At 52.6% G+C, this 24666-nt stretch overlaps 1 protein-coding gene across 1 annotated transcript in view; it reads left to right on the forward strand.

Moving 5' to 3' along the window:
• ADAM33 (ADAM metallopeptidase domain 33) overlaps positions 1-18883 on the forward strand; it is a 61771-nt gene extending 42888 nt beyond the window's left edge. The window contains exons 13-24 of the mRNA XM_006273996.4: positions 1237-1326; positions 2040-2235; positions 3568-3676; positions 5050-5254; positions 9697-9774; positions 10916-11024; positions 11468-11618; positions 12931-13021; positions 14792-15037; positions 15210-15367; positions 15567-15584; positions 17804-18883. Of these exons, the coding sequence (XP_006274058.3) occupies positions 1237-1326; positions 2040-2235; positions 3568-3676; positions 5050-5254; positions 9697-9774; positions 10916-11024; positions 11468-11618; positions 12931-13021; positions 14792-15037; positions 15210-15367; positions 15567-15584; positions 17804-17855 (1503 nt within the window). The 3' untranslated portion in view covers positions 17856-18883. The remainder of the gene's footprint in view (positions 1-1236; positions 1327-2039; positions 2236-3567; positions 3677-5049; positions 5255-9696; positions 9775-10915; positions 11025-11467; positions 11619-12930; positions 13022-14791; positions 15038-15209; positions 15368-15566; positions 15585-17803) is intronic.
• Positions 18884-24666: the final 5783 nt, after the last annotated feature.

The following is a 24666-nucleotide window of genomic DNA, read 5'->3' on the forward strand; positions in this document are numbered from 1 at the left end:
CGGAAAAGAAGTTTTTCCCTGTGTCCAGCTGAAACTTTTCCTCAACTAGCTTGTGTCCATTGGCCCGCGTCTAATGTTGCAGTGTTGTCTACACGAGACGCTTAGTGCGCATTAGCCTAATAACACTGCAGTAGCGCGTCACAGCACAAACCGTGCTAATAGCCAACTGCGCAGTGTTACTAGGCGAACGCACAGTAAGTGTCATTAAATAACCATGCACTGGTGCTACTGCGCAGTCATTTTAGGTACCGCGCATTCACTTAGTACTTTATTAAGCAAGTACTAAACTAAATGCACACTAGAGCACACACCAACTGCTGAAGCTTCCTTAGCCTGACGAAGGGTTTTTGAACCCGAAAGCTTGCTTAATAACTATTCTCCAACCATTTGGGTTGGTCTAATAAAAGATATCAAATTCACCCAAGGAACCTTGCCTGCCTCTATCTAAGGTGCATTCATGACCGTGTAGACGCGCCCAGTATTACTGTACTTTGAAGCAGACAAACAAGTTTTCATGGGTTTATGGTACACAGGACCGAAAAATGGCTTTGAATATCAGAGTAGCCATATGTTGACTTCTCCAGCTCATAATGCAAACAAAAACGTATCCGTTTGTCTGCGGAGTGACAAGAGCTTTGAGGTATCCAACACTTCGAACGATCCGATGTTGAACTAATGAGATTTTATTATGCAAGGAAAGATCTTTTTTTTCCTCATTCTGCCTTTCAAAAACAAGGTGTGTATTATATTCCAAGGCTTGGTGTATGCGAGACAATACAGTATACTCACCTTTTTTGATACAGCGCTTCAACATCAAAGCTGGGGAGCGGTCTGGGAGTGCAAAGGAGCAGGTGCTCTTCTGGCTGGTGGGCTCTCGGTGTGATCCTAGGCCACCCTGCCCAAGTCCCAGCAAAACAGTTACCGCAGGGTGGAACGGACTCGCAATTGGGTGCATAAACGCACTTAAGTGACTAATAGGTGCAGCAGGACCTAGCCCTGCTTGGTGTCCTGTTGGAGGGGAGGGTCTGTAGGAGCCAGCCCCAGAGAGATGAGCTGGGGTAGTTGGAAGAACCAGCAGCCCCCAGCTGATCCCTGAGCAGGGAGGTGGGCAGAAGGCAGGGCAGGGTGGCACCTCCAAGACGAATGCAAACCCCTGCCCCTCCACACCCGTTAGCCTCGAAGGTGCTGCTGTGCCCTGCCATCCAGCTCACCCCTACATCTCTTCTCTCCATGCAGGAGTGCACCAACCCCTGCTGCAGTGCGCACAACTGCACGCTGAAGGCTGGAGCCCAATGTGCCCACGGCGACTGCTGTCAATATTGCAAGGTACGTAGCAGACCCAGGACTTTAACGGTTGCATTTGTCCCGAAGTGGAGTAAAACCAGCTTCTTATGGGCATTTCCTGTGATGCTAACAAAACAAACGAAACCCAGCCCAGCCTGGTGGTTGTAGCTGCTGCTGGTCTGGCCGTGCTACCCCACCTCTGCCATCGCTGCTGCCACCTCTGATGTGACTGTACAGGTCCTGTCTTGCCAAGGGATGGTAGAACAAGCCCAAATACACTCTTGCTTTATTTCCTAGTAACTTTTTTTTTTTAATCATTATGGGCACCTGCTGCTCACCCACTTTCTCCATCAAAGCATCTCCTGTTTGCATTATAAATGCTCAAAATAGCTTCTTGGTAACCATCTGCTCAGTTTTGGCTCTGGATCATCCTCACAGTGGTGGGATCCAGTTCTCAGCTCTGGCACTGAGGCCTCTGCTCTACCTTTCTCTCTTCTGGCTCCCAAGATAGGGGCTGTTGAGCAAAAGGACCAGCCACTATCCTGTGAGATTCCCACCAGGCACTTCTGGCTGCTTTTGTCACTGGGTGCCCACCCTAGGAGTCTGGAGGCCTGGGCTTTTTGTCCTGGCTGTCCATGGGTCCGTGGGATGGGGAGATCTGAGGGCCACCTTGTCCCTTGCAAAAGGTCTTGTGCTGCTGATGAGCCCAAGGTGCAAATGACTCTGTTTCTCCCTCCCTGCCTCTGTTTTGGTAGCTGAAGATGGCCGGGACCATGTGCAGGGAGCAAGCCGGATCCTGTGACCTCCCTGAATACTGCACCGGGGCCTCACCCTACTGCCCAGCCAACGTATACCTGCTAGACGGCTCCAGCTGTGCTCATGGAGAGGCGTACTGCAGTAACGGCATGTGCCTGACACACCAGCAGCAGTGCGTCCAGCTCTGGGGACCAGGTGAGCCCTCCTTCCCTCCGTAGTTGCATGGTGGGGGGCACTGACAGCTCAGGGCTTTTGGAGGCTTTGGCTGCTCAGCTGCCAACTGGATTGCAGTTTGGTGTTGCTTTCCTGCGTACCCAGCACTTTTGGCCATTCCCCCTTGCAATCAGGGGAATATGAGGCTGGAAATGGCCTTCATGCCACCTTCGACTCCAGTCCCCTTGCAGCCGCTACAAGAAACATCACCTGAAACACCCGCAGTGCCCTGCCACTTGCTACAGGCAAAAGCAGGGGGGATGATGCCCTGCTGCTGCAAGGGTGAGGAATGAGTTGGTTCATTTAGGTAGAAGAGCCTAGGAAAAGGTCCTACACTGCAGAGGAAAGCCAAACCCCCATGCAGTCTGTGCTAATCTAACCCCACATTTGCTGGTGGGGCTGACCCTGAGTGGAAGAACAAGCCCCTCCAGTCAGGACCCTCGGGGTTTGCTAAGTACAAGGAGGAGCCTCAGTACACCCCTGGCCTGAACTATGCCCAGCATCCCCGTGCCTTAGAGGAAGGGAGAAAACCCTCCAAGAAACCAGCAGTGCTAAAGCACGGGTTTGGCAGATACCTCCACCACAAGAGGTTCAGTGAATGGTAGCACTGTGGTCCCAGCTGCTGCTCTGCAGGGCTATTTGGGCTGTGTGAGGACACTGAAGTATCTTCCTCCTTCTGCCTCTGTGACCAGGCACCGGGTGCTTGTCTACACCAAGGCAATGGGAAACCACTCCAGCCGTCGCTGCCCTGGGCTTTCCCAAAAGGAGCTGAGATAGTTACACCCTGGTGCTTCCAGACGTGCTCCAGTGGCCCAGCGTGTGCTCCTCTCACTCTGGGCACCCAGATACGTGTGCTTATACACAGATGTGACTTTACTGCACCCCCTCACACACACTTAACACAGCACCTCTCTGCAAGCCCCAGTGTACACAACACGTGCAAATGATGCTACACAGGGGGGAGAATACCAAATTTTCCTGCATACAACATGCACTTCCCACTGGGGTGTAGCTAGTGCTACCTGCTGGGTAGCTACCCTGTCCCGCCTCGGGGTGAGTGCCTGGGAGCTGGTGAAAGGTGGTGGGATTGGGGCCCTGGAGACTGAATTCCTCTGCAGAGCTACAGGTCAAAAGCCGCTGCTTGGTCTCCATCTCTGTCTCCTCTTTGCATCCTCGCTCTGTGCCCGTGCCACCAGGCTGCTCTCCCAGACCCTGCTCCTGGCTGTAGCAGCCACCTGCCTCTCCCCTCCTCATGCGCGCTTCTCGGGAGACCAGCCCAGATCTCATCGGGGTATTTATTCCTTTGCCCCGTAGGTGCTTGGCCGGCTCCCGACGCCTGCTTCCAAGACGTCAACATGGCCGGCAACACGTACGGGAACTGCGGGAAGGACAGCCAGGGGCAGTACATGAAGTGTGACAGGAGGTGGGTGCCGCGGGTTTGCACCCACAGGTGCGACGCACCGTCTTGGTGAGCGTGATGGTGTTGTGTGCGTGCGTGCGTGTGTGTGTGTCCCAGCAGCTGGCTCTGGTGATGATGCCAGCCTGCAGGCCCCTCCTTAATTGCTCCAGGCCAGTCTTCCCACTCGGGTGGTGGGGTCGTGTGCTGAAGGGCCTGGGTTCAGTCCTCCGGTCCAGGGAGGCTTCTGCCAGTCCCCGCTTTCTCTCCCCTCCCTTGGTCAAGCTGGAAGCCAGGCTGGGCCTCTCCTTCCAGCATTGCATATGGGGGCTGGCTGTGTCTGCATGACGTCCCAGGCTTTCCACTGCGGCTAGTGGGAAGGTCTGTGTCTGGGACCCAAGTGGTAACGGCCCAGTAATAATCTGCGATCCTGTTTTTTTTGGATAAAAAATAATCCCCAATTTTCAGATTAAAAAAAGTAGCCCCAAATCCACATTTTTCCATGATTAAAATGAAACATCTATCTATCTATCTATCTATCTATCTATCTATCTATCTATCTATCTATCTATCTATCTATCTATCTATCTATCACCCATCTCATCCCTATCTATCTATCTATCTATCTATCTATCTATCTATCTATCTATCTATCTATCTATCTATCTATCTATCTATCTATCTATCTATCTATCTATCTATCTATCTATCTATCTATCTATCTATCTATCTATCTATCTATCTATCTATCACCCATCTCATCCCCATCTATCTATCTATCTATCTATCTATCTATCTATCTATCTTAGTGGCGTTTCATTTTAATCATGAAAAAATGTGGATGTTGGGTTACATTTTTAAATCTGAAAATTGGAGATTTTTTTTTTTATCAGAAAAAAACAGGATACCTTGTAATAACACACTGGCATCATGGGATCGGTCCATGCTGAGACACTCAGCTGCATACACCCTCTTTATGAAGCCATTTGTGGGTTGTCTTCGTCCTGTTCCCTGCAGAGATTAGAGCCGTTTGCATGGGGTCAGAGAGTCCCCCCTCTCCTAGCATCGTGGCAGGGCTGGGTCCGTCATGCCAGCTAGATGGGTGGTGACCTTGGTGCTCAAGGGAGTCCCATGGTGTTGGGGTGAGGGGTGATGATAGCTCTCTGGGCTGGGGTAATGGGTGTCAATGGGTCAAGATGGTACATGGCACATACAAAAGGTCCAGCAGGAAGGAGGTAGCAGATTCCACCTGCACGACCTTGCACCCGGAGCTCCTCACTTTGCTGCCTTCCTCCTGGTCTTTGCTGGTGCTTGGAGGGATGCAGCCCCAGGAGGCAGGTCCCCCCCTGGCAAGAGCAGCCCTTGTGCCCCATGTGTAACCTCCACACCTTTCTCTCTAGAGACGCCAAGTGCGGCAAGATCCAGTGTCAGAGCTCTGCCAAGAAGCCCCAAGGCACCAACACAGTCTCCATAGACACCACCATCCGGTTTAATGGGCGGGAGGTGAAATGCAGAGGCACGTTTGTCTACACCACAAAGGACGACGAGGACGACCTGTCCGACCCGGGGCTGGTGATGACCGGCACCAAGTGCGGGGATGGCATGGTAAGCCAGCCAGGAGAGATGGAGCGCAAGCGGTGTTGCCAAGCAGAGCACGGGACAAGGTAACACCGGGGGTTGAGAGGAGACAGCCTCCGAAGCCCTTAACCTCTGCAGACAGAGAGGACTGAGCCAGGCCAGGGGTCCAGAGCCAACAGGGCATGGTTGACCCCATCTCCATCTTATTTAGTCTCCTTGGTGACAGTCAGGAGGGACCCGGGCTCCTTTCACATCCATAGAGACGGTCACTTCAGGTCAGGGCTGAGGTCCGGAGGTGGCAGGTCTCCGCACCATTCTCCGGGGTCTCTGATAGAGCCGTGCGGTTGCTTGACTTATTTCTGTTTGGCAAAAAACCCAACGAACACTAGGGAATATTTAGCGTGGTGGCAACAACCAACCTCATTTTCTTGTTTCTATTTTATCTTCTTGCTGCTGTGAAATAAAAAACACTGGTCAGTCGGACCCAGAAGGCTGCGGTCAACCCCAGCCGTTTCATGTCCCAGCCTGTGTAAGAAGAAGAGGGAGAAAGGCAGGTGGTTAGATCAGTCGAGGACTTGGAGGGGGACCCCAGTTCAAATCCCACTTTCACTGTAAAGGGATATGAAACTGCCTTTCCAGAGCAAGCTAACACCATCCTGCTGTTGGGTATTTAAGCACGGGGGCATTTATCTTCTCTGATACTTGTATTATAATTAAACTTTTGCTGCAGGAGGGGCTGGATCCCAGGTGTCCTGTCTCACCAGTTTCATAGTTTCCTAGTAGCTAGGGTCAGGAGGGACCTGAACAGATCATCTAGCCTGGCCCCCTGCCACGGGCAGGAATGGATGCCGGGTTCACAAGACCCCAGACATGTGATCATCCAACCTCCTCTTGAATTTGCCCAAGGTAGGGGCGAGGACCACCTCCCTGGGAAGTTGGTCCCAGATTTTGGCCACCCGAACTGTAAAATATTGCCTTCTGATCTCCAACCTAAACCTATTCTCCATCAGCTTATGACCATTGTTCCTCGTCACCCCAGGTGGTGCTGGGGAGAAAAGGGCTCTTCCTGTTTGCTGTTGATCCCCCCGATGAGCTTGTAGGCAGCCACCAGGTCCCCCCTCAGCCTCCTCTTGCTGAGGCTGAACAAGTTCAGGTCCCTCAGTCTCTCCTCGTAAGGCCTGTCCTGCTGCCTCTCACCAAGCGGGCGGCCTCCTCTGAGCCCTCTCCATCCTGGCCACATCCCTCCTGAAGTGTGGCGCCTAATACTGGATGCAGTACTCCAACTGTTGCCTGACCAAAGTCGCATAGAGGGGGAGGATCACCTCTCTGGACCGGCTTGAGTGCACCTTTGGATGCGTGACAAGGTCTGGCTGGCCTTGCTGGCTGCGGTCTGGCATTGGCGGCTTATGTCCATCTTGGAGTCAATAATGACTCCGAGATCCCTTTCCGCCTCTGTGCTTTCAAGAGGGGAACTCCCCAGCCTGTATGTGTGCTGTGGATCCCTTCTCCTCAGGTGCAGCACCCTGCATTTGTCTGCGTTGAACCCCATCCTATTCTCGTCTGCCCACTTTTGTAGTCTGTCTAAATCTAGTTGCAGCCTCTCTCTCCCTGCAAGTGTGTCCACCTCGCCCCACATCTTAGTGTCATCAGCAAACTTGGACAGCGTGCTTTCCATCCCCTCGTTCAAGTCGCTGATGAAGATGTTAAACAGTGTGGGCCCGAGGACCAAGCCCTGCGGGACCCCACTGCTCACATCTCGCCAGGTTGAGTACAACCCGTCCACCACCACTCTCTGGGTGCGCCCCATCAGCCAGTTTTTTACCCATCCAACTGTGCAGGCATCAATGCCGCAGTCACTTAATTCATTGATGAGGATGGGGTGAGAGACAGTGTCAAAGGCCTTCTTAAAGTCTAGAAAGACTACGTCCATGGCGACACCATCATCCAAGGATTTAGTTACTTGGTCGTAAAAGGCAATCAGGTTGGTCAGGCAGGACCTGCCTTTGATGAACCCATGCTGATTGCCCCCGAGCATGATCTCCCCTGCCGGCCCCCACAGACGTGCTCCTTGATGATCCCCTCCAAGAGCTTCCCGAGCACCGAGGTGAGGCTTACAGGCCTATGATTAGTCAGGTCCTCCTTCCTCCCCTTCTTAAAAATAGGGACCACATTAGCCAGTTTCCAACCCCCCGGCACCTGGCCAGATGACCACGAATGCTCATACAGCCGGGCCAAGGGCTCCGCGATGACCCCTGCCAGCTCCCTCAACACCCTTGGGTGGAGGGCATCTGGCCCTGCAGTTTTAAAGATGTCTAGCCCTTCCAGAAGATCCCTAACTACATCTGCAATGACCGAAAGCCTGACAGAGCTATCCCCAAGGTTGTCCCTACCTCTGGTAGGTGGGATATCCCGGTCCCTGTTCAAGAAAACAGAGGCAAAGAAACTGTTAAAAATATCAGCTTTCTTGTCTGGTGTGGCCACAAGATGACCGTTTGCGTCTTGCAGGGGCCCTACATTGCCTGGTGCCCTCTTCTTGCTCCCAGTGTACTTGAAAAAGGACTTTTTGTTGTCCTTAATCCTGGATGCTAGCCTGAGCTCCATCTCTGCCTTGGCCTTCCTCATAGCCCTCCTACACTCCCGGGCCGAGGAGGAGTACTCCTCCTTGGTGATAGCTCCCCCCTTCCACTGGTTGTACACCCCCCTTTTAGTCCTCAGGCATTGCTGAATGCCCTTGCTGGGCCAAGGGGGTTTCTGAGCACTTTTACCCTCCTTGCTTCTCTCAGGGCCTGTTGCCCTTTGGGCCTGGAGGATCGCCCCGTTAAGGTACGACCATCGCTCGTGGACCCCCATCTCCTCTACCTTCTGGGCCCTCAGTGCCTCCCCCGCTAGTCTCCTGAGCTTATTGAAGATGGCCTTTCTGAAGTCAAGGGCTTTCAGCTGCATGGTCTAACCTCAAGGGTAGAGGTAGAATCACAGACAAGGAGGGTTGAAGGGAGCTCAGGAGGTCACATCTAGTCCAACCCCTGCTTAAAGCAAGACCAGCCCCAATTACGTCATCCCAGATCTCCAGGGTATTGCAATCATTGAATCATAGAAATGAGGGCTGAAGGGAGCTCAGGAGGTCACATCTAGTCCAGCCCCTGCTCCAAGCAGGACCAGCCCCAACTACATCATCCCAGCCAAGGCTTTGTCAAACTGGGCCTTAACAACCTCCAAGGATGGAGACTGCACCACCTCTCTGGGTAACCCCTTCCAGTGCTTCTGGCTTCCTTCTCCCCAAACTGAGCTGGTTTCAGCCATCACTCTCATGCAAATTTCTACAATCGAGCTAAGAAAGCTATTCTTTCTTTCTTACTCTTTATCTCAGGGACTGAGCATTTTGCACAGTGTAGTAGATCTTCCCAGTGATATCAAGCATGCCGTACCTGAGAAAACCTCCCAGCCTGACAGACAGGACACCCTGAGGTGCAGTGAGACTCGGACAGAGGAGAGAATTGCATGAATCGTACATCCTGAGCGTGTGTTTTAACCCCTGGGAGACTGGGTCACCCCTGCCATTGGCATCTCTTTCGGGGATCTCACCCCCAGAAATACCACCCCCTCCCCTCTGAGACTAGTTGGAAATCTGGTGCATTTTCTGTTGAATTTGCTGTTTGTCAAAGGGAAGCAGTGCTGGGAGTCAGGAAGATGCATCCTGATCATCATTGGCATTGCCTAGCTCTTGCACGGGCACTTTTCACCCAAAGTGCTTGCTGGAGGAGGCCAGTTAGACTAGCAAAGCTCTTCCAGGGGAAAGTTATGAGTGGTGGGAAATATGGGCCAGGTAGCATTGACTCTGGGGCCCGGCTGCAAGGAGGGTGGACTGGATATCTCATAGGGCTTCAGCACTTGTGGTGACATGGGAGCAAAGCTGGGATGTGTCTGGGGCCAGTGGCCTCAGTCTTTTTGGCATAGATAGGCCTTGCTCTGGCTGGCTTGGCATGGAGCTGCTGGGAAACGGCCTCTCCCTGGTGCGAAGAACTGTGGACTTTTGATAAAACTTTCCCCCCAGATTGGGAAGAAAGATCCCGATTGTGGCAATTCTCACAAGGGCGATGGCTGGAACCAGTTCAGTTTGGGAAAAGCAAGCCAGAAGTTTTCTGCTTGCTCACCCGGGAAGGGGCTGCAGAGCCCTTGCTCCATCATCGACACTCAGGGCTGTCAAGCAGTAAGCAGAGAAACATGGGAAAGTGGACAAAAACTGCTGGCAAAACAGGGAGATTTCCATGGGAATCCTGTCTGGGGAGGGTTGAACGTTGCTTGCACATGGACACGTTCATGCCAAACGTGACTGTTTCCACAAATCGACACCTTATGACAGATAAATGTCCTGTTGGACCGTTTCAGTCCCACTCTAGCGTGAGGTCTCGCCTTCCTCTCTCGCCTTTCAAGGCCTTTCTCTCCTAACTCTTGCTTCTCCTCACACTCAGGTCTGCAAGGATCGCAGGTGCCAGAACGCTTCCTTCTTTGACCTGGAGAAATGTGTTTCCCGTTGCAATGGCCATGGGGTAAGTCACCGCCCGAGAGCTGCGGGGGGGTCCTGAGATGGGCTTGCATCCTTCAGGAAAACCAACTGTCCTCGGACACACGTCTCATGAAGCAGCGTCCGCTTGATGTGTTAGCAGCCCGTTCTGGATCCGATAGACCCGAGTGAGGAGGTTTGCATCTGGGACGGGTGTGGAGGATGCAGCCCGGGTCATTATGGACACAAGGATTGGCTGCAAGATCTGGATCCGACCTTTTCCAGGGTTTGGACGTGTTCAGCGCTTCGATCCTATGGCTCTTACAGCTGAGAGCCCATCGGTGCCCAGAAACACAGCGAGGATCATGGAGGAAGCAGGTTCATAGGTTTCATAGAAGGGATCATTATGATTGCAAGCTGACAAGCGGCAAAGTTTTGCTTTCTCTGCTCATGGTATATCTGAACCCAATGTGTATGGCAACATCTTACCAGTCTGCCAACAAGAACACATTCATGAGTTAGGACCTGGGGTTTGGAGGCGATGTTCTGCACACCCGAGTCCGTCCACCCTATTCTCATAAAATCCTTGAACCACAGGGATGAAGAGCTTTCCACAGGTCTCATCTAGTCCACCCTCTGCCTGAAGCAGCACCGGCCCTCTCCAAACCATCCCCTACAAACCAATTTTTTAGCCTCTTAGCAAACCTAAACAATCAACCCTGGCACAACAGACCTGCGGCAGATGAAGCAGCTGCCAACATCCTTCTGCTGTAAAGGCTGTTAATATATGCCGGAGAGATCCCAGCAAGAGAGAGATCTCTATGCTCACTACAGAGGAAGGAAAAGCTCCCACAGTCCTTACCACTTGACCCTGGGGTAAAGCTCCTTCCCCCAAATGTGGGGGTTGGTCTGACCCTGAGCAGTAGGACCCTCTAGCCAGCTGTGTCTAAATCCCAGCCGGAGCATTGGCTCAGCCCCAGCCTTGTCTGCAGCAGCACCCTGAGATGAGAGGCTTAAAAACATCCTGACACGTAGCAGAAAGGGGCACGGGACAACCACCAAAAGGGCTGAGCCGAACCCTGGCAAAGCCCGTGTTCCCAGCGAGGACCCCCCAGTGCATCACCGGTGGGCTCTGCCTCCCCTCACCTGCACGGTGCCTGACCCTCCTCCTCTCCCTTCCTCCTCAGGTCTGCAACAGCAACAAGAACTGCCATTGCAATGCGGGCTGGGCGCCCCCGTTCTGCGAGAAGCCGGGCTTGGGGGGCAGCGTGGACAGCGGCCCAGTGCAATATGACAGTGAGTCCAGGCTGGTGGGCGGGAGCAGAGGGGGCAGAGTCCTCTCCTTGGTACGGGGATGGAGACATAGGAATGGCAAAGTTGAGAGAAAGTAGTGATGAGCAGTCTGCAAACAGACTGTCTCCCTCTGAACCCCCGAGGTGGAAGGGGAGCTTGTGCCAGCTCTTAGTGCCTCTGGGGTACCCAAAGGCCTGGCAGATGCCAGGGAGCCCTGGAGCTGCGAGCAGATAGGGCCCATCTCATGCATACGGGTGGGACCTGCCCGCGTATCGGCTGTCTGAGCTTGCAGGGTGAGCAGTGGTTTGCTGTGAGCGCGTGGGAGAGCGTGGATGTAGCTCCCATGTTCCCGCAGGTGCTGCCTGGAAGATAGGAGCCGACGTATTAAGCCACATGCACGGAGGCGGCAGCGCAGCCCTTTAACCATTCCTCTGCCTCTCCCGCAGACTACGAGACCGTCGTGATTGTCCTGCTGGTCATCCTGCTGTTCTCCTTCATCTTTGCTCTGGTCCTCGGACTTGAATTTTACTACCGCCGGGAGAACTCGCTCCTCAGCAAGTGGAGGAAGGAGATGACGAAGTGCCGGGAGACGTGCAGGTGAGTGCTGCCGGCGCTGGGCACCACGGGGATCTACGCCCAGCACGACGAGTTGGGATCTGTTCGCTGGAGGAGGCAGACGTGGCTAGACACATGGGCCCAAACCCCACTCCACCTCCCAAGGGGCAAGCAGCACCCGTGCAGCTAACTTCGGCTGAGCGAGGGGCATGTCAGGCCACTTCAATGTGGGTTTTAGATCCTGCTTCTCTTGGGAAGACTCATAATGCTGTGAAAATGGGAGAGAGCAGTGGTAGCATCCCCACGATGTCCCACCAACCCAATGGCTTGGAGGACCCTTGGGTCTGGATCCTGCCCCCAACACCCCACTGATCCCTGTTTGGGGTATCCAGTGACTGTCAATGCCAGAGGCTGGATGACCCTTGGGGACATGGGCTCAGCCACTATCTCCATGACCTGGCATCCCCCATGCCCTGGATGGGGCTGCCGGGCAGCTGTCCTCCTCTCGTAGCAGCTGATAGCCAGGGTTCATCTGTGATTAACTTTGCTCCATGTGCCCAGTCTCCTGCATCACACAGAGGCAGAGATGGATGCTGAAAGGAAGAGCGAACAGGATCTAGTCAGCGTTTTCCCCCCGTTCCTCTCTCCCTTGCAGCTTCCGGCATGTAGGGTTTAGGAAGTTTTAACTCGGAGGCCATGCCCCTTGCCCCTGTGCTCAATAGCTACCGATGCCCCTTTCATCCAAGAACATGTCCAGTCCCTTTTTGGATCAGCGTCCTCCACATCTGGTGGCAACGAGTCCCACACTAATTGCACGCCGTGTGAAAAAGTTGCACCATATACAGCCCTATGTGTATATGGGAGGCCAGATGAAGACTGCCTGGCACCGAGCGATAGCCCGAGGCAGGGGTGGGAAGGGAGCTTCCTGAAGCTGTCTTGGAGTTAGCATTTTCCTCTGAGGTGGGAAGGTCTGTTCATCTCGGGTCTGTGCTACAGGACTGCTGCCTTTCCCTGCACCTCCACTGCCCTGAGACCACTTTTCATGCCTGAGCATCTGTGAAAGCCTTTCCTGTATTTGTTGTGCATGAAACCAATCCAGCTGCCCCCCCATTTACATCCCTGAGACCCTCCCAATGCAGCCTTGGCAAGGGTAGCGGGAAGCCAGCTCCAGCAGTTGGTCAATAGGTCCATTGACCTTTCCTGACTTCAATGCAAGACACCACTGGGCTCTCCTGGTGCTGCCCGCACCATACAGGGCGATGATACCTCCACCTGCTAGCAGTTGTGAAGGCAGTTCTTGCAAAGTATGTGGCCATCTTTCCAGGCCATGTCTCCTGCTTATGTTTCCGGGCAGGAACAAAGCCACTAGTCAGAAGACGAGCAGGGGCCACTCGAACTCGGCCCTCACCTTGCAGAATATCTACTCCTCAAGCAGCTCTAACAAGGTAAGCAGAGGCGAAAACACCTTCTGAGATCTGCATTGCTCCCCTTAGTCTGTTGAGGGTGATACCGGCTTATCGAGTTGTGGCCGAAAGACTGGCATCTACTTTTCATTACCCAGCTCTCAATCCAGAGTCACTCCATGCAAGCTGGGAGCCTTGTCTACATGGGGAGGAACTGCAGTGAGCTGGGGTGTGAACTGACAGCGCCTGAGTTACTCTGCACTGGCCCTGCATGTAGACACACTTGGGTGTGGTGAGAGCTCCTTTGTGGCGAGAGCTCGCTCCCTTTTGAACCGAATGTGCATTCATTTGCACTGAATGTATACTAGAAGCGTCCCTGGGAGGGATAGCTGTCACTTTGGGAATTCACACTCATACTTATGATGCACTAGCTTCCTTGTGTAGACAAATGTGAAGTGACTCCAAATTTAGGCTCTAGTAAGGGAGCTGTGTCCCACTAATGGGCAGTCCAGGGAGCTAGCACAAGGGGGGTATGTCTATACCAAGGATGTCAAACTCAACTCATGCCCACTGCTAGCCATGCCCGGTGGACTCGATGGAGCATGTCTGCAAGCTGGATCCAGCCCGTGGGCTGTATGTTGGACGCACGTGTGGCACATGGTAAGAGCAGGGGACTGTTCCAGCCATGACCAGAGGTCTAACCTGAAGGCATATGCGACATGATGCTGGAGAAGCTTATCTGAGTTTTGAGTGATGCTCTGTTAATGGCTCATCCCCAGGGGTTTTCACTGCTGTCTCCATGAAAGCAGATGTCTTGGCTGCTTATTGTTCCCGTCTAGCCATTGGGACTCTGGAATCATTACACTAAGCCCTGGAATTGATGGAAAGAATTAAGGGCTTTACTGAGCATGGCCTGGCTGGCATGGAGGAGAGAGCTCCTCTGTCCCATCCCTGAGTCCATGGGGTCTGGTGGAAAAGCTGGGGTGGCTTCGTCAGAGGTGGCCACTACTCCAGATCGGCAGAATTCTTGGCTGGTCACTCCCAGATGCAATCTCCCAGATGCAATCATCCCCCTTTGTTACCCAGATGCAATCTCCCAGATGCAATCGTAGTCCTACATTACCCCAGATGCAATCATAGTCCTACATTACCCCAGTTGCAATCTCCCAGATGCAATCATAGTCCTACATTACCCCAGATGCAATCTCCCAGATGCAATCATACCCCTGTGTTACCCAGATGCAATCTCCCAGATGCAGTCATAGTCCTACATTACCCCAGGTGCAATCTCTCAGATGCAATCATAGTCCTACATTACCCCAGATGCAATCTCCCAGATGCAATCATAGTCCTACATTACCCCAGATGCAATCTCCCAGATGCAATCATACCCCTGTGTTACCCAGATGCAATCTCCCAGATGCAATCATAGTCCTACATTACCCCAGATGCAATATCTCAAATGCAATCATAGTCCTACATTACCCCAGATGCAATCCTCCAGATGCACTAAAAGCTCTACGTTAACCCAGATGCTGTATCTCAGATGCAATCACAGTCCTACGTTATCCCATTTACAATATCTCCAGGGCCTTATGTTCCGTGATGTTTGCTCATAAAATCATATTCAGCCTTAGTTTAGGGGACGTAGGAGGATTATGGCACTCCATTTCTGGGAGCTTAGACTGGTATGTAGGGGCTGCAGTGCCCTTCCTATATTACTGCCGCAGGCCTTAGGGGCATCCCCATCCCAGGAGACAGGGAGCCATGCTCAGTATTTAACTGCCTGTGCTTGTTCTGCCTTCCTTGCAGACATCCCGAGGCGCCTTCCTCCAGAAAACCAGTGCTCTGCAGAATGGCTCCCAGCCTGTCAACGTTGTCCGCCCCCTTGTCCCGGCTCCCAGCCCGCTCACACAGCCCCGCAAAGACCTCAAGCCTTCTCGGCCACCGCCACCCATCAACAAATCCCCGCTCATTCCTGCCAAAGTTGCCTGCACCCAGTCCAAGCTGCTGCCTCCAAAGAAGCCTCTTCCCAGCAGCCCCGTGAAGACCCCCGTGGTGAGTCCTCCTGGCTTTCTGGGTCTGGGCTCCATCCTTTTGATCCTTTGAGTTTGAAGGGCACAGGCACTGCCTAGATTTATGCCCTCAGGCATTTCCTCTGCAGTCAGAAGGAGCATGTACCCAAAAACCAGCCACAATTGACACCTCCTTGTACTGCGTCCTCATCTAGGTCGTCCTGAAGAACCAGCCCCCACGCCGACCCCTGCCTGGGAGGCCACTTCAAGCCAAAGAGCCTTCCTCCTCGCAGACCTTGCTGGTCATGGTCCCTCCAACCAACTTCAAGGCGACGGACACCAGCTGCACAAGCCACGTCACGAAACCACTCAAGTAAGTCATGAGAGACACCGATTGCATGGCCAACTCCCACCCAGGATGCTGGGGGCACCAAAGCTTGGACCAAAGGTCCCCAACCTCATCTAGTGGCAGAGGGCAACATGTCTCGGGCTGGTAAACTCTCGCCTTTTCATTCTGGGGGGAGTCTGGGCTCCCGCTGGTGACTGATCTGTCTTGTCTTTTCCTCCCACAGGTCGGTGCCTCCTCAAAGGTAAGTACAGGCTTTTGTCCACCTCTCAGAAGGAAACCCCTCGTCCTGTCCCACGCCAGCCTGTTGATGTTTCACCCCAGTAGGGAAGTGGATGCTTCTAGGGATGATGGTCTTAAACACTGGGATGGGACAGGGTTTTTCATAGATTCATAGATTCACAGATGTTAGGGTTGGAAGGGACCTCAATAGATCATCGAGTCCGACCCCCTGCATAGGCAGGAAAGAGTGCTGGGTCTAGATGACCCCAGCTAGATACTCGTCTAACCTCCTCTTGAAGACCCCCAGGGCAGGGGAGAGCACCACCTCCCTTGGGAGCCCGTTCCAGACCTTGGCCACTCGAACTGTGAAGAAGTTCTTCCTAATGTCCAGTCTAAATCTGCTCTCTGCTAGCTTGTGGCCATTATTTCTTGTAACCCCCAGGGGCGCCTTGGTGAATAAATCCTCACCAATTCCCTTCTGTGCCCCCGTGATGAACTTATAGGCAGCCACAAGGTCGCCTCTCAACCTTCTCTTGCGGAGGCTGAAAAGGTCCAGGTTCTCTAGTCTCTCCTCGTAGGGCTTGGTCTGCAGGCCCTTAACCATACGAGTGGCCCTTCTCTGGACCCTCTCCAGGTTATCCGCATCCTTCTTGAAGTGTGGCGCCCAGAATTGCACGCAGTACTCCAACTGCGGTCTGACCAGCGCCCGATAGAGGGGAAGTATCACCTCCCTGGACCTATTTGTCACGCATCTGCTGATGCACGATAAAGTGCCATTGGCTTTTCTGATGGCTTCGTCACACTGCCGGCTCATGTTCATCTTGGAGTCCACTAGGACTCCCAGATCCCTTTCCACCTCTGTGCCACCCAGCAGGTCATTCCCTAGGCTGTAGGTGTGCTGGACATTTTTCCTCCCTAGGTGCAGCACTTTGCATTTCTCCTTGTTGAACTGCATCCTGTTGTTTTCTGCCCACTTGTCCAACCTGTCCAGGTCTGCCTGCAGCTGTTCCCTGCCCTCCGGCGTGTCCACTTCTCCCCATAGCTTTGTGTCATCTGCAAACTTGGACAGAGTACACTTCACTCCCTCGTCCAAGTCACTGATGAAGACATTAAAGAGTATCGGTCCAAGGACCGAGCCCTGCGGGACCCCACTGCCCACACCCTTCCAGGTCGAAGCCGACCCATCCACCATGACTCTCTGGGTGCGACCCTCCAGCCAATTCGCCACCCACCGGACTGTGCAGTCATCCACATCACAGCCTCTTAACTTGTTCACCAGTATGGGGTGGGATACCGTATTGAAGGCCTTCCTGAAGTCTAAGTATACGACATCCACCCCTCCTCCTGTGTCCAGGCGTTTCGTAACCTGGTCATAGAAAGAGACTAGATTAGTCAGGCACGATCTGCCTGCCACAAACCCGTGCTGGTTTCCCCTCAGCATAATTTATCCTGCTGGGCTCTCACAAATATGAGCCTAGATAATTTTTTCAAAGACTTTGCCAAGGATGGAGGTGAGACTGACTGGCCTATAGTTGCCCGGGTCCTCCTTCCTCTCCTTCTTGAAAATGGGGACCACATTGGCCCTTTTCCAGTCCTCCGGGACCTGGACCGTGTGCCATGAGTTGGAGGGTGAGGATGGAGCTGGGTTGTTCTCAGTGGGGCAGATGACAGGACAAGGAGCAATGGGCTCAAGTTGCAGCAAGGGAAGTTGAGGTTGGATATTAGGAAAAACTTTATCATATGGAGGGCAGTAAAGCACTGGAATGGGTTACCTGGAGAGGCGGTGGACTCTCCATCCTTGGAGGTGTTGAAGACCCAGCTAGACAAAGCCTTGGCTGGGATGCTGTAGTTGGGGCTGGTCCTGCTTGGAGCAGGGGGGTTGGACTAGATGTGACCCCCTGAGGTCACTTCAAACCCTCCTTTTCTATGAGTCCGTAACTCTGGAAAACATCTCTTTTTTTGTTTGTTTTATCGTTCTGCCTTCCACAAAACAACATGCGTGTCTTATTTGGGGGTGTGTGGCATGCAAGAAGATACAACACATAGTAATCCTAGTCCTACATTACCCCGGATGAAAAAGCCTAGCCATCAGGATTTAGGAAGAGCTTAATAGCTTCAGGCCAGACTATCACAATGGGGAACTTGAGCAGCATGTTTGCAAAACACCTTAACACACAGAGAGACCTAGAGCAGCTGGCGGGTTTCTGCTCTCTCTAATGCTGTGTTTTCCTCCTCCCTTAGACCAGTCCTGGGGTGCAGAGTCCGAACCACTGCTTTCCCCTTTAAGAAATGATGCAGATGTGCAGGGGAAGAAAGAAATCCCAGTGCACGCGCCCTCAGACAGGTTCTCCTGATTTGCACTACTGCCGGCAGCCTGCCTCCTTGGGATGCTAGAGGACTATTTTTACAATACAGGAAGGGTTTTCTGCACAACGGGGAGGGGGATTTTTGGTACTGGGTTTCATAAGGGTGGTGGGGTGGGAAGCTGGTGGGTTGCCTCCCTCTTTGGGAATCGGGTCCCTGCCGATGGGATCGTCCAGACTCGGTGTCTTCCCGTCTCAGCGCCCAAGCTGGGATGGGGCCAATTTTGGGTCTGCAAGCTTCCAGCACCAGTGGAGGGCGCCAGTGCTGGCTGCAGTGGTAGCTACCTCCTCCTCCACGACCCCATCCAGATGTGCCTCCAGCGCCAGGAGAGCTCGATGCTGGATGTTGCAATCGGTGCTAGCGCGTCGTGCGGACAGAGCAATTTCCAGGCCAAGCTGTGCCATCCAGCGGCAGGATATCCCCGGAAAATCCCTGATTGCACTCTTCCCCCCTTGTGCAGCTCAGATCCTCCTGGGCACGGGTCCTGGCAGAATAATTGGCACCAGGCTGGCATTTTATTCGTGTGGTGCTGGCGGCGATGGGGCATTTGGGGCAATTCCACGTTCTGGCTCACGCCTGTCACGTGATGTGAGCCACGGGGTGTCTTTGTCCGCTGCTAATGCTGTTGTTGTACAGGGGGCAGAAGCCCGGTGGTGAAAGCAGAGGGGAGACCATCTTCTGGCTCTGCCACTTGGCTCGCCGCGTGACCTTGACCAAGTTACTGCACCTCTCTGTGCCTCAGTTTCCTCATCTGTAAAATGGGGGTAATAATACCTACCTCACAGGGGTGTTGTGAGGTTCGACGACCTGGCGTCTCTAAAGGACTTGTGAGATCTCCAGATGGAAGGTGCTGCTGACCTGCGAAGTGCCGGAGCATCTGTAACGTTCGAGTCACTTTGCTACGACACGACACGCGACACGGTCAGTGTCTCAAATGAAAACAAGGGCTTTTTAGTATCTGCTGGTTGCTGTGGTTTCAATGGGAGGGTCGCAAAGAGCAGGGGTCACGGCTCTTGGCTTTCAGACTACTCTGCGGTGGGAGGGGGGATAAGGGGGTGAACAGGAGTGTGCGACACCATCTGCTAAAGAGAAACATAGCTTATACACATTGGGGTTATCTTGTCTGACCTCCCGGCTCATCACGAGCTGCTAAAACAACCCATGCTTGGTATCGGTACGGCTGAATTTGTTTCACTTCATCTTCCAACCTGTGGACCTCGTTATAGGTATGTCTGCCTAATTCAGGAGCCCTCCACTGAGATTTCTGTCCCTCACATAAAAGGCAAGCTAGGATGGTGCCTTAGGGACGAACTGGGCACATCTACATGAGACACTAACTGTGCAGTAGCCTAATAACACTGCGCGGTAGCATGTCACAGCACAAACGGTGCTAAAATGCTACTCCGCAGTAACATCACTAAAAAGGCGTTCGCCTGTAACTCTGGTTACAGCACATTTATTTAGTACTTGATTATCCAAGTACTAAATTAAAGGTGCAGTAACGCCTGCGCATTTAACACCTGCAAATCCAAGTGCTAAATTAAATGTGCGGTAATGCATAATAATGCAGCCGGGCGGCTGTGCAGCTGTGACGTCCTGCTGTTGCAGTGCTGCCAGCACAATTGTGTGGTTGTGGCAGCCGTGCTTTATTCCAGCCCTCCCCTCCCCTTGCCTCACAAATCTGCACCCAGGGCAGCTGTCTTAATTGCCCAGCCTTCATTACAGTATTGCACGGGGGAGCTGAGTCATGCATGTCAGTGGAAACGGGCTGGCCTGGGAACCGAGCGCAGGGAAGGGCATGAAGGCCCTGTGGTCATGTCTATAGGAGATGCTGACCACACGGTAGCTCATTACTACTGCGCAGCAGTGTCATGTGGCATGCAGCGTGATGCGATGCTACAGCACAGCAGTAACGAACTACTGCGCAGTCGGCATCATCTAAAAGCCGTTCAGGGATGCTACTGTGCAGTAGCTCCAGTTACTGTGCAGTCATTTAGGACTTGTGTCTAGACACAAGTCCTAAATGACTGTGCAGTAACAACTGTATCGTATGTAGATGTGGCCCATATGTCTATGCTGCTACTTGGGGCCACTCTCCAACCACAAACTACTGATCATCTGCATGTAAACTCCATTCAGTTTGTGGCCTGGACTAGCCCAGTGATTCCCAGCCGGGATGCTGCAGCACCCTGGGGTGCCCTGCGATCTTTCCAGGGGTGCCATGGGCTGTCATGCAATGTCAGCACTGGGAGGTGTGCAAACACAGTTTGCAAGGTAAACCCAGCGATTTCAAACAGGAACCAGAGAGTTAAAAAAGGCTCTGCCTTGCTCTGGGTTATCTGAGTTCTTTGCAGCAAAGAACTGCTCTATTATTTTTCCATCATCAAAAAATGAGTGAAAAGAAAGAAATGGCATTTTCTGGATACTTCACATATGGAGAGGTGCCTCAAGTCTATCCGTGAGTGCCTCAAATCTAAACAGGTTGACAACCACTGATCCAGGCCATTCATTTCTATTGCTTTGCCCAGTCTGGTGTTCAAACATCCCCCAAAAGCCCCTTCCTCAGCTGATGGGTGGCACGTCTAGGTGAGCTCTGCTTTTCTTGCCGATGCTGGACCTCTCTGTTTTCCATCATGTGTGGATATAGCTCAATGGGGAAGCCACTTTATGCCACAGAGGTGGGGGCAGAGGAACTTCAGATGTGTCTGCAGTGGAGCATCTCAGGGCTAGAAGTGCCCTAAAACCAGTGGGCAGGACAGTACTTACACATGCGTGCCGGAGACTACTTACACACTTATTTACGATCCCAGTCACTGAAAAGCTTTATTTAATCAAGCCACGAGGTGGCAGCAGGTGACTGTGAGAGCCCGTGCGTGGGTTGCAGCGGGTTTCCCAAATTCTGCCGAGACCACGGGCCTGCATGCAGCTTCCCCTGCTCTCATCTCTAATGCCACGATACGTGTTAGCTGGGCATGAAGCCCTCGGATCATCTGTGGCGAGGTTGCAAGGCTGAAGGAGCTATGAGCTGGAAGGAAGGTCCCATGCTGACGTGCAAGGTATAGTCACTGAACATCCGCAGACTGACCCTGGACTGCAACACGATCAGTTCTGCACCTCCAGCCTTTCTGAATTACCCAAAGGACTAGAGGTTTGACCTCTGGATAGAGGTCGACATCAGTTCTCACTATCTGACCCCACTCCAGTTTCCCAGGGGTGCTGGGGTCTCTTCCAGCTCTGCTTCTAACTCACTGATGCAACCCCGAGCCACCCACATAACCCATCTCCCTTCCCCAATGAGCCAGCAGTTCCCCAAAGGGTCATCTGGTCCCCCACTCCATCACTTGTTTCCATCATCAGCATCAAAACTAAGATGCAGGGTTAGGTGGACCACTGGTCTAACCTAGTATGGTACTACGTATGCTCTGAAGATGGCCAGGCTCTGGATTCATGCAGTCTCCTTGTGATGCTGGTCCAGAGCTGCATCCCCTTAACCAAGGATTTTTTATCTCCAGCTCGCATCTGCTTTGTCTTGCTGTGTTGTGTTGCCTGTTGATTGATAGGGCATGCAAATAAAGTAGCCACTGAGGCATTGGAGCCAATGGGGAATATAGGAAGATGGCTGGGAGCCCTGAGCAAAAGATGCAAGAGCCCTAGGAGGACCGAGGTGGTGAAGATAAGAGACGCCAAGGACTGGCTGGGTCAGAGATGACCGCGCAGGGCTGAGCAGTGCTCTCTGGAGCAGATTTAGAGCATGGAGCCAGCCACAAATCTGCAGTGGGGTTGTAACATGATAATGTTCATGGGAAAAGGTCAGTTTGGGCTGGAATTATTTTGTCCAATTTTAAGTTTGGGTTTTTTTTTAAAAAAACAAACATATTTGGGATCCCCACATCCTTAACTGGCTTGGCTTTCCTGTTCCTAGACCAGCAATTCCCAACCTTGGGGTTGCAACCCCAAATGACCATTACACATTTGGAAGGCTGCTTGCACCCAGCCCACGGCAGTTGTGACCAGTGTCCTTGTTTTCTTTTGGAAAACATGATTAAAAAATGGGGTCACAAAGACAGTGTCGACCAATTATGATGAATCAGGAAAAAAAAAACAGGAAAAAAACAGGAAATGGCGGGTTCCTCTTGCAGGCTGGTAGAGCTCCAGCCTGCAAGGGGCTAATTGGGGCTGAGGGGGGGAGTGCGATCAGGCAGGCGGCTGTGTGTGCATACATGCATGTGACAGCCAGGTTGCGTGGAGAGCAACTCCCGCAGATCCCTCCAAGTAAGTCTATGGGGGGAGGGCAAACTGAGGACCCCATGGTGAGGGAGGGAGGGAGTGGGGCAGGGCTGGGATGCTGCCCAGCTGGGCCAGTGCATGGGGTCTGGGGCTGGGGTGGGAATATGGGGCCTGGGTGGGGGAGCAGGATGGAGCCATGGGTTGCTCGTCCAAGGGGTGGTGCAGGGAACAGCTCCCTGCCTCTGTGCACACTCCTGGAGAGGGAGGTATGGGGGGGCATGTGCCCCCCATATTTGTGCACAGGGTGGGGGCAGGTGCAGGCTACCCACCGCGGGCTCAGGGCTTCCTGCCCTGCTGCCCTCCCGCTTGCTGGGCTGTGCAGCCCTGAGCCCACAGCGGGCAGCCCGCATCCTCCCCACCATGGGCTCCACTCCAGCTGTGCCACCCATGGCAGGGGGGAGGGGAGTTGGTCTTGTTTGCATCATTTTGGGGTTGCAAAATTTTTTCCAATTTTTAAATGGGGTCATGCTGAGGAAAAGGTTGGGAAGCACTGAGCTGGAAGTCATGCTTGCAGAAACGTAAAATAAAAACCAGGGCAATAAAAGAGCTGGGTGAAGGCAACCTTTCATTTTTTTTTTTTTAACAGTTGGAAATGTTTCCATTGGAAAGAAAAGGCCCCAATATGACTGAAATGGGGAAAAATGACTTTTTTTCCTTTTTTTTTTTTGCAGTGCTGTGTTCAAATTCAGCAAGGGGTACGCAGATCTATTTGCTTGGCCTTTGTGCCTCCCTAAGCATTTTTATGGTGGCAAAAAGGCCAGGTCCATCTCCACCCAAAGGGAAAAGGTTCTGCTTTCCTTGCTTTCTTCTTGTCTCCTTTCCTCCTTGCAGAGACCTGTCTTGGTTTGGGATGCGTGTAAAAAGGGTGCTTTATTTTTTTTTAAAGGGGCAGGTTTAGCCGAGCTGCCTTGGTGTTACCATAAGGAGCCAATTCATGACATTGCTGGGGACGTGAATTTGGAGTGGAAATTGGTGCTGATATAATTAGCATGTGCCATGATCCAAACTTCCTGAGAGCAACAACGGAGATGTTCGTCTCCTTGCAAAAGCAAACAAGGGCACTGGTCACTACTGCCGCGTGCTGGGTGCAAACTGCCTTCCAAATGTATAATGGCCTGTATTAGAGACTCGTAGAGTTATAGAAGAGATGTTCCCTCGCACCAAAGCAGGACAAAATCTCCAAGTCCTTCCCACCAGGCATTTCTCTAACCCAGTCTCCAAACCCTCCAACGACGGAGAAGTCAGAGTCCCCATATGGAGTCTGTCCCAGCAACTAAAACATTTCCTGGATTTCCAACCTGAATCATCTTAGCTACACATTAAGCTGCTCTCTTGCCCTGTGCTGTGAAGCCCTAGCTGGGATCAAGGTTGCAGGCTGACCACGTGGGAAGAGGAGGTGTGATATGCAGAGGTGGTTCCTCAAGCGGGCTGTGCCCGGCGATGTACTTCTGCTCCTTCCTCCAGCCTGCGTCTTGTGTCTCATCTTCCTGATGCTCTTTTCCTGGGACTTTGCACAGGTCCCATTGCATCGTGTACTTTACAAACAACGCAACAGATAGCACGCGCTCCGGAGAGCTCCCGGTCCAGCCTCCCATATCATCAGCTCAGGTCCCGCTGGGTTTCTGGGCTGTGTCACTCAGAATAATCTCAGCTCCTGCAGGGACTGGAGCATGTGGATGTGCATGTTTCCATCCCACATGATGCATCTTCTTAAAGCCTGTGGGCTCTGTTGAATCTCTAGGTGAGAGCGCATGAACCTCCCTGGTCCAAACACGTAGGCCTTGACTACACTAATGCCCTGATCCTGGCACACATTGAGACCTGTCCACCAACAAGAGCATGCCTGGTGCCCCAGGGAAGGAAGGCAATCAGGACTCATAGTAGAGATGATCTCTTTTATTAGACCAACAAGATTTTTGCAAAAAAAAAAAATCTTTAATTGCAAGCTTTTGGCCACAAACACCCTTCATCAGGCATTGGAGAAAAGATTTTAGAAGGTCTCCTGAGCTTTAGAAGGTTTCAGGTGGTGACAGTTGCTTCCTGCTGGGGAAAATATGAAAATTTAATTTAAAAAAATGGCTAAAATTCGATATCTTCCATATGTCAGGTATCCAGGTTGTAGCTGTATTGGTCTAGAGGAAAAGGCAATCAGGACTCGTAGTAGAGATGATAGTTTTTATTAGACCACCAAGATTTTTGCAAAAAAAGTCTTTAATTGCAAGCTTTCCACTCCAGGAGATGAAGTCCAACTGGACCTCAGTAGCCAGGGAAGCTGTAGGGCTATGTACACACATCAGCTGCTACCTAAAAGTAGATGGTTGACCATGCAGAAGAAGTGTGCAAGGAGGGGTCTGTTACTTCAGAGGGCCTTTGTGTGTGCATGTGGGTGTGAACTCTAGACAAGGCCATGCTATGCGCTTCCCAGGGCATCACGGCCTTCCTCGGGACATCCC

This window comes from Alligator mississippiensis, chromosome 2 (assembly GCF_030867095.1).
Source record: "Alligator mississippiensis isolate rAllMis1 chromosome 2, rAllMis1, whole genome shotgun sequence".
Classification (NCBI taxonomy): domain Eukaryota; kingdom Metazoa; phylum Chordata; order Crocodylia; family Alligatoridae; genus Alligator; species Alligator mississippiensis.